We start from the raw sequence: 9765 nt of genomic DNA on the forward strand, positions 1-9765 counted from the left end.
AGTAGCGCTGTATGCGGTGGACGTGCTACTGCTATTTTCCTGTCGGCAGAGAGTTTTGACGACACGCGCTGCTGCTAAATAGCAGTACCATGATATTTTGAAGAGTGCTGCTGGTAAGATTCTGTGTATAAGCTTTTCCCTAGTAGTGTAGCTCAGCCTGTTGTACATATTTTCACACAATTCATAAATATGGTGATAGATATAATGAGACATCATAGGAAGGTTTAGCTTAGCTGATGAAATGGACAAAATGTAAAAACAGATTGATTGTCCTTACGGAGTGTGTTCTAGAGTCATTGCAGAGCCGAAGAATTAACAGATTGAACTAATCTTGGATAGCTTCCATCTTTACCAAGAGGCTTTGCGGTAAGTTTTTCCTACATGCCCAGAAGGGGAAAGGCATGTTGCAGCAGCAAAGGGGCAGAGGACGAAACTGATCCATTCTCTAGGTAGTCATGGAGTGTTGGTCTGTGGTTTCCATGGTGTTACTTTGCCTCCACCAGGAATGACTCTGCGATGTCATGCCACCAACAATATGTAGAACTGATTCAGTTTTTGGTGAAAACTATCTATATTATTGGTATAATCTACTAGAAATTTAACTATTTGCATAAGTGTCTAAACTTACCGCTTTCTGAAGAACAAAATGAGTGTACCAACCATGTTGCTTCAATGCATTATCAGCCACCTCATGGGATGTATCGTACATGACCGAGTAGAGTGCTTGCATGTATTCAGGAAGCGCTTCACTCGGTCTTTCTTCCCATCTGACAGTATTTATTTTGGCAAATTTAGAAAATGGAAAAGCTTCTTTCAGGGTAAAACTACAGGTTACTGGAAATAGGAGAAGCACAGTGCTACATTTCTACGGTTACCTTCTAATGGCGTCAGTGAAAAGCACGAGTTCATCCAGAGTTCCATACACATCATAAACATCATCCAAGTTTTCTATCAGATTAGCTACTTCAGCAAGCACTTCCCTATGGAGGAACGTCGTGCCCATCCTGGGCGACGGTTGCGTGTTTATATAGCCAGGTCGCGACCTCCTGGTATAGCGTACAAGTTGGTTCAGATTACAACTTGGAGAAGAAGAGATAAGAGAGGTTACAAAGATAAACACATCCGAGCTAGATCCTAGTCTATCTTCGGTTGGAGTCCTGGGCGATGGTTATCTTCAGGACTCTGAATCTCTGTCACGTACAGCACTAGGCGTTGCCATATTACGTTCAACATCCTCCCTTAATCACAACTTGGTCAAGTTGAGATTACGCTTGAACTCTTCAAATTTTGTGTGGGCAAAGCTTTGGTGAATCCATCTGCAACCTGATCACGAGAATGAATGAACCGAATTTCCAACTGCTTGTTTGCAACTCGTTCTCTAACAAAATGGAAATCAATCTCAATATGTTTCGTCCTTGCATGAAACACAGGGTTAGCAGACAGGTAAGTAGCACCAAGATTATCACACCATAAACATGGAGCTTGGGTAGTCTTCACACCAAGCTCTCGTAGCATGGACTGGACCCAAATAATTTCAGCTGTGGCATTGGCCAAAGCCTTGTACTCAGCTTCAGTACTGGATCTTGATACAGTGGCTTGTTTCTTTGCACACCATGATATTAAGTTTGGACCAAAGAATACTGCAAAACCACCAGTAGATCGTCTGTCATCTAAACACCCTGCCCAGTCAGAATCAGAGAATGCACTAACAAGTGTAGATGAAGACTTGTTGAAAGTGAGGCCTAGATTAACTGTGTCCTTCACATATCTCACTATGCGTTTAGCAGCTGTCCAATGAGTTATAGTGGGTGCATGAAGAAACTGACAAACCTTGTTTACTGCAAATGAAAGATCAGGTCTTGTCAAAGTCAGATACTGAAGTGCACCTACCAAGCTCCTGTACCTGGTACTGTCATCTTGACCCAAGGGCTTTCCTTCTGTAAGTGACAATTTTTCTATGCTGGACAGTGGAGTTGGTGAGGATTTACATCCTTGTAACCCAACTCTTCTTACCAGATCAGTGGCATACTTTTCCTGAGAAAGATGAAGACTATTTCCTTGTTTCTTGACTTCAATCCCTAGGAAGAAGTGCAAGTCACCCAGATCCTTGAGAGCAAACTCAGCATTTAAATCCTTCAACATTCCTGATATAGCCTCATTAGATGAGCTTGTGACAATAATATCATCAACATATATAAGAACAAATATTGTTGTTTTCAACTTGTTGTAAATGAACAAGGATGTGTCAGACTTAGAAGGAACAAAACCAAGAGTTTGCAATTTGTGGCTTAATCTGGAATACCATGCCCTATGAGCTTGTTTGAGTCCATATAATGCTTTATCAAGCTTGCACACATGGAACGGCTTATTCTTGTTTTCAAAACCAGGAGGTTGTTTCATATATACTTCCTCTTCCAGAACACCATAAAGAAACGCATTCTTGACATCTAGCTGGCGAAGGCTCCATCCCCTGGAAACAGCAATAGAGAGCACAAGACGAATAGTTGTAGCTTTAACAACTGGACTAAAGGTGTCCTCATAGTCTATATCGTACCGTTGTTTAAAACCCTTTGCAACTAGTCTGGCTTTGTAGCGATCAATGGTTCCATCAGCCTTCCTTTTAATTCTAAATACCCACTTGCAATCAATCAAATTTTTACCGTGTCGTGGCGGAACCAGATGCCACGTTTTGTTTTTGAGAAGTGCCATGTGTTCTTCCTCCATGGCTGCCTTCCAATTTTTGTCGCTGAGTGCCTCGCCAAGAGTACTTGGTTCATCTGTGGAGCACATTAAACTGAACTTTGTCAGTTGTTTGTAATTAACTGGTTTTATTACCCCTTTTTGGAGACGTGTCCGTGGAACAGCAGCAGCCGGTGGTGATGCAGAAAATCCTGGGACGGCGGCGTCAGAAGATCCTGTGAGAATCCCCGCCTCGCTGCCAGCAGGATCCTCTGTGCCAACGCGGTTTGGAGACGGTGGAGACGCGGCGGAATCAGGCGCACAGAATCCTGTGCCGTGGGAGACATCTAGCGCAGACCCATCATGGCGCAATGATGAGGCGAATCCAGGCGGGCCCGCGCCGGATCGCGCGCCAACGACAGAGGCTGACAGGGCCGGATCTGCGGTGGGACCAGCGCCTACACCTGGCTCCTGGCGGTCCTGGCGGTCCCTGCCTGTGGGCTGGCGGCGGACGTAGTGGCGGGGCCCATCATGAGCCCAGCGAATCTCGGGCTGCCGCATGGGGGCATCCGAGTGGTGGAGGCGGGCCAAATCGCCCTGGCCCGTGGCGAGGCGCCGAGTGGCAAGCGCGGGGCCACTGCTCGGCTGGCTGGCGGGCGACGCGGGTTTCCGCGCGGCGCTGCTCCCGGGCGACCCTGATCCCGAGGAGGATCCGCTGTCAGGCTGCGGTGGAGCTGATCCCGAGGAGGATTTGTCCCTCAGCCCTGGACACATGAAATATGGCGTTGTAAGCAGATTTTCTTCGCCATTTTGAGCGTGTCCTGCACCGTTTTCTGCGTTGTTCTCATCTTCTCCACTTGCTGTGTGGATGTGATCTTTGCCACGGTACTTGTCGCGCATGGTCACCTTCTCCAGCTCACCGGTGATGTGGTTTGTGGCACCGCTGTCGACGTACCAATTGGTGTCGACGCCGTAGGAGCCATCAGCAGCTCCGGCCACCTTCTCATCTTGTGAGGAATCATCTTCGTCTTCTTCAAAACGGTACCAACAATCTTTTGCCGAGTGTCCCGGCTTGCCACAGATTTGGCACCTGATTGCATCAGGGCGTGATCTGTTGTTGGAGGAGTTGTCGCGCCAGCCTCGATTGTTGGAGCAGAAAGGCCGGCCGCCTCGTGTGTTGTTGGCGCCGCTGTTGTTTTCGTTGCCGGAGCCCCGGCCCTTGCCACTCCGAGGTGGGCCGCGGTAGCGGGAGCCTCCGCCCCGGCCGCGCGTGGCAGCGTTCGCTGACGACTTGAAGCCGCCCGCCGCGCCTGCTCCCTGGAACAGAGCCACCCGCTGGTCGAAGTTGCTCATCTGCCCGAACAGCTCGTCGAGAGTGACCGGGGTGGTGCGGGCGTCGAGGGCGGACACCAAGGGCTGGTACTCCATGTCAAGCACGTTGAGAATATACGAGATTAACTCATCATCCTTCAACGGCTTGCCAGCCGCGGCGAGCTCGTCGGCGAGTCCCCGCATGTACGCGAAGAAGGTGGCCACCGATTGCGTTCCTTTCTGCGCATTGGTGAGGGCGGCGCGGATGTTGTTGACACGGGACAGCGACGTGGATGAGAACATGCTCGCCAGCGCCGTCCAGAGTTCGCGTGCGTGCGCGATGGAGGTGACCTGCACTAGCACCTCTTTGGATAGGTTATTCAAGAGATAACCAAGTACCTGCTGATCCTCGCGGAACCAGACGGCATGGAGTGGGTTGGGGATGGTTGCCTCCTTTCCATCCTTGTCCTTGCCGACGACGAACTCGGCCGGCTCCGCCATGCTTCCGTCGACGTACCCGAAGACTCCAGCTCCTCTCAGCTGCGGCGTGATCTGAGTGCGCCAAAGAACATAGTTGGTGCGGGTAAGGCGCTCGGTGATCTGGCCGGAGAGAGGGGAGGAGGTGGCGGCGGATGAGGCCATGGCAGGAAGCTTCGGTGGAAGGAGGAGAGCTAGATGGGAAGAGTTAGGCTCTGTATACCATATGGAGGAACGTCGTGCCCATCCTGGGCGACGGTTGCGTGTTTATATAGCCAGGTCGCGACCTCCTGGTATAGCGTACAAGTTGGTTCAGATTACAACTTGGAGAAGAAGAGATAAGAGAGGTTACAAAGATAAACACATACGAGCTAGATCCTAGTCTATCTTCGGTTGGAGTCCTGGGCGATGGTTATCTTCAGGACTCTGAATCTCTGTCACGTACAGCACTAGGCGTTGCCATATTACGTTCAACATTCCCGACACGCTCCGTGTTCTGGCTCCCACACAATTCCATTTTGCATAATGGAAGCACTCCATGAGACGATGCCTCGCAAACCCCAATTTTTCACCAAGGGCTTCTACCACTCTCAGCGGATAGAGGTGGACCATACATTTTCAATCCTTTTGTCTTCATTGCTGCATATGCCCAATACTTCATCTCCTAAATTTCTATAACCATTACATAGCCAATTGTCTGAAAAATCATCACAACATATCAAGAAAAGAAGGACCACCTCCCCAACGAGCAGAAGGAATAGCACGACCTTGCAGCCCCCATATGGCCATGGGTAACAGGATTTTACCACACACCTAGGTAGTCAGGATGGTTAGATGGAATCCGAGATCACAAAGAATCCAGAAAACACTACAGTGGAAGTCAGAGAAGCACGATGGCATGTCCCTGCAAAAGATCAGAGTAGGAAATTGGGCATAGAGAAGAGAGGATGTAGGGCGAAAACAGGATGCGCAAGATTAGTGTGTGGCTCACCGGCGGCTGGCTCCGGGGACAGCTGGTTAACTGCGAACGGAGGCTCGAAGAATATATACAGAGGTACTTGTACCCCGAGGCAGCGGAAACGATGGAGACATCACCCGTCATGAATGTGCGCAGAGAAACTGAAGAATGATTATTCAGCGAAGCAATTTCGCAGAAACGAGGAGCCATCACCGGTCTGAATCGCCTGCAGTGGCTGAGTCTCGTCCTCTCCCTCACGCACACCGATGGACCCATGCCCTCCTCTCTGTCTAGCAGGTCCGGTCTGCATCGGCTTCCTAGATCCCATCTCTCCCGCGACGACCCTCTCTCTCTCTCTCTCGCAACGATGGATGGATCCTCTTCACCCCTCACGCCACCGAGTGATTTTTTTCTTAGGGAGGAAAAACGATCATTCGGTGGTCTCCAGGACGGACGGATCCGGGCCTTTCTAGAAGATTGGGCTGGGTGAAATGGCCCAGTTAACCAGAGAGCTCAGAAAAATCCTGTGGAGAAGCAGCCCTTTAGGACAACAGATCTACCGGCTAAAAATGTCTCAATCACAAGAATGGACGGCCAAAACTTGTGAGGTCGTGAGAGGGCAGGGAAGTGGCTCGGTTATACTGTCCTAAAAAAATGCGACAACATCGTAGGATTATTCCCTTCCATCGTTGTCCAGCTGCGCACAGCGTGGACCCATACGTGGACATACGTTGTCTCCACCAGCTACTGATAATTCGCACGTTACATAATTAACTTGCTTGTTTTTCAAACGTATATACTGGAGCCATCAAGGTTTTGATCCAAGCGAGACATTCCCTCCCTTGGGGCCATGTAAGGAAGAAAGGGTCGGTGGCTTCGTTCATGTTTTTTGTCGTTGGAAGATACTTAGTTGTCGAAGTTGATGCTCAAGTTCAGTTATCAGCGCCTCTATTCAAGATCAGACACAAGACACAACAACCCTTGACTCAGTCATTGACATGTGTAGCTTAATTATTCTAATAGCTGATGATGTTAGGCTGCCTATTTCTTCCATAATGTGTAAAGTATTCCGAGATGTCTCTTGGATGAAATGGTGTTTGTTTATCCTTTATCTGTGCCTCAACTCTGAAAACATTTTATTTCTCGCTCCGGTTGAAGCATTTTGTGTTCTCAAATGAATGGCTCGTATTAACTAGGAGGATGAATACAGGACACATCACACACCACCTTGCCTTTTACGGCCATGGTACCTTCTTTTTGAAGCAATGTTACATAAGTGTAAAGTACTTTAGATCACTGAAAGTTGCTAACAACCAATCATATCTTGTTACGGAGCAGATTGAACTCGATACTTAGCTTTGTAAATCAAGACCACCAAATGGTGCTAGTTAATCACCCAGCCACTATTTGTTCTACAGTTTTAGTAGTACAAAACAGAAATCAGAATCAGTACCTACAGATTATGAAGCATGTATAACAAGCCAGTTCTTTTGGTAGCTTAAAAAATAAGCCACCCTCTCCCCAACTTTTCTCATAAGCCGCCTCTCTTGTTCATTGGGGCTTCTAAACTAGTTATGGATAACTAACTTAGAAGTCTCAGCAAACTTAGAGCGTGACTTATTTTTTAAGCTGGGGAGAGGCAGCTTAATTTTTAAGGGCTTCCATCGTTTAATGTTTCTCACTAATGAAAGAGTCCAAGTATAACTCTCTTATTTGCCTTCTCTTCTGACCATCCGGCGCACCAAAACCATCCCCACCTTGGTAAACACAATGTGAGATTCGAGCCAAATTCACGCAAGTCTTGGCAAAAGATCTAGAAAATTGGCAGTGTTTGAATGCATCTTCGTTAATCGACTTCCAAGCTTCCATGATAAGATCTTCCATGGCTTCGCGAGACTCTTGCTCATTGGAGCTGTTCTCTGACATGTGAATAGCTATTGATGATGGTGCATCCCCTCGCTCCAGCTCAGCCTGTTATACATATTTTGACAAAACATAGAAATAAATATCATAAGACACCTCACATCAATATTCGATTTGGCGATTGAAATATTACGAGACAAAAAAACCCGAATAGGTTGTGCTTACAGAGTGGGTTGCAGAGCCGAAGAACTAATGACCCAGACTCAACTAATTTAGGGTAGCTTCCAACTTTAGCAAGAGACATTGGGGTAAGCTTTTCTTCCATGTGGAGCAGGGGAAACGCATGTTGCAGCAGCAGTGGAGCAGAGGATGAAATTGATCCGTTGTCCAGATACTCACGCAATGTTGGTCTGTGGTTTCCATGGTGCCACTTTGCCTCCACCAAGAAAGACTCCGCCATATCTCGCCACTGCAAAGTCATGCAGAGTTTTTTACGGTTCCTTGTGAAAATAATTTATATCCTATGAGCAGTATATGAACTTACTGCTTTCCGAAGAACATGACGAGCATCACAACCATGTTGTTCCAACACATTTTCAGCCACCTCAGCCGATGTGTTGTACATCACGGAATATAGTGCTTGCATGTATTCGGGGAGTTTTTCACTAGGAATTTCTTCCCACCTGAAATTATTTATTAATTTTAGATAATGGAAAAGCTTCATTTAATGTGAAACTAACATGTCATATATATGTTACACATGCTAAACATATAGTTACCTTCCAATGGCGTCGGTGAAGAGAACAAGTTCATCTAGAGTTCCATATACATCATAAACATCATCTAAGTGAACTATTAGATTGGCGACTTTAGCAAGCACTTCTCGACATGCTCCATTGTTTGGCTCCCACACAATTCCATTTGCGTAATGGAAGCACTCCATGAGACGATCCCTGGCGAACCCTAATTTTTCACTAAGGGCGGTCCCCTTCCACCACCTAGAATTAATTAGGTCAATTTTAGTCTCAAAAACCCATCAACTATGTGAATTAATTACCGGTCTTATTTAAATGCACGTCTCTTCACGCTCAGTTACCTTGCCAGTCTTGCGAGTTCTTCCTGATGCAAACTTTGCACATTGTTGAAGTCCGTCGTTGCAAATCTAACGAGCAATGGGTCGGAATTGCTCTCATCTCTAGCATAGTGATCTATGAACCATCTTGCCTCTAGTCTAGGAGACCTCCGGTGCAACGGAAGGTCCAAAGAACGAACTACAGCGCGCCGTAAGTGGTAATCCATGGATGGAAGAGCTTTATGAGGGCTTTCATGGAAAATGTTCTTGCCTCATCCAGTGTTTCCTCGCCTCCGAACGCAAGGTATGAAGCCTCGTAGAGTGAGAGGAGTCCATGTACATCGTCGGAACATTTTTAAATATGTGTTAATCATGTATTTAAAAAGTGTTAATCATGTATTTAAAAATTGTTAATCATGTATTTAAAAATTGTTAAATATGTGTATAAAAAATGTTCCTGTTTATACAAAAAATATAGAATGTGTATGAAAAAAAGTTGACAACAAAAAATTATGTTGGTGAGTTGGTGACAAAAAATAAATCAAGGTTGTGAAAAAAAATATGATTGGTTGCTCTTTTTGTATGGAACTGGAACGTTTTTTTCAAACATATTTTTTTGGTGTCAACTTTTTTTCATACACATCTTATATTTTTTTATAGATAAGGAACATTTTTTATACACACATTTAACAATTTTTAATCATGTATTTGAAAAAATGTCAACTTTTCAAACATAATTTTTTGGTATCAACTTTTTTTCATACACATTCTATATTTTTTGTATAAATAAGGAACATTTTTTATACACACATTTAACAATTTTTAAATACATGTTTAACACTTTTCAAAACATATTTTTTATGTCAACATTTGTGCATATATATTGTACATTTTTTGTATACATCAGGAACATTTTTTATACACGTTTAACATTTTTTTAATTACATGATTAACATTTTTTTAAACATATATTTTTTATGCCAATTAGCTCCAGTCGGCCCACAGTGGGCCGACAGGACGCAATCAGCCCACAGTGGGCCGACAGGGGCCAGTGGGCCAGCTGTAGGCCGACTGGAATCCAATCGGCCTGCTGTGGGCCGACTAGACCCAGTCGGCCTGCAGCGGGCCGACGGTGTATTATTTTTGAAATTTTTTATCCGGCGTAATATTTATGAAAATTAATAAAAAAATGTATTATTTAAAAAAATTAGCGAAACAATGTCAGTTAAGTACATAAGTATATGAAACCGTGCCATACACACAAGTCAAAGTTTAAACTGTGATTGATTCTGGACCATGCATTTGGTGCAGATATGTTTATTTTCCAAAAATTTAGCGGTAGTTTTAGGTTCCTTTCTTACATCGTCGAAGTGTCTGTTTTCCATATTTCATATTTCAGGAGGTA

General features: G+C 45.4%; 1 protein-coding gene and 1 pseudogene across 1 annotated transcript; both read right to left on the reverse strand.

Annotated features, from left to right (window-relative positions):
* The window catches only part of LOC123038766 ((-)-alpha-terpineol synthase-like), a 10509-nt pseudogene extending 5430 nt beyond the window's left edge, over nt 1-5079 (reverse strand).
* A 1614-nt stretch (nt 5080-6693) lies between these two features.
* Nucleotides 6694-8959, reverse strand: LOC123039987 ((-)-alpha-terpineol synthase-like). The gene is made up of 5 exons (XM_044462953.1): nt 8385-8959; nt 8068-8286; nt 7833-7971; nt 7514-7757; nt 6694-7396 (listed from the first exon to the last, which is right to left on the reverse strand). The coding sequence occupies exons 1-5, from the start codon at nt 8585-8587 to the stop codon at nt 7392-7394; spliced, it is 810 nt and encodes a 269-aa protein (XP_044318888.1). The 5' UTR covers nt 8588-8959; the 3' UTR covers nt 6694-7391.
* Nucleotides 8960-9765: the final 806 nt, after the last annotated feature.

This window comes from Triticum aestivum, chromosome 2B (genome assembly GCF_018294505.1).
Source record: "Triticum aestivum cultivar Chinese Spring chromosome 2B, IWGSC CS RefSeq v2.1, whole genome shotgun sequence".
Classification (NCBI taxonomy): domain Eukaryota; kingdom Viridiplantae; phylum Streptophyta; class Magnoliopsida; order Poales; family Poaceae; genus Triticum; species Triticum aestivum.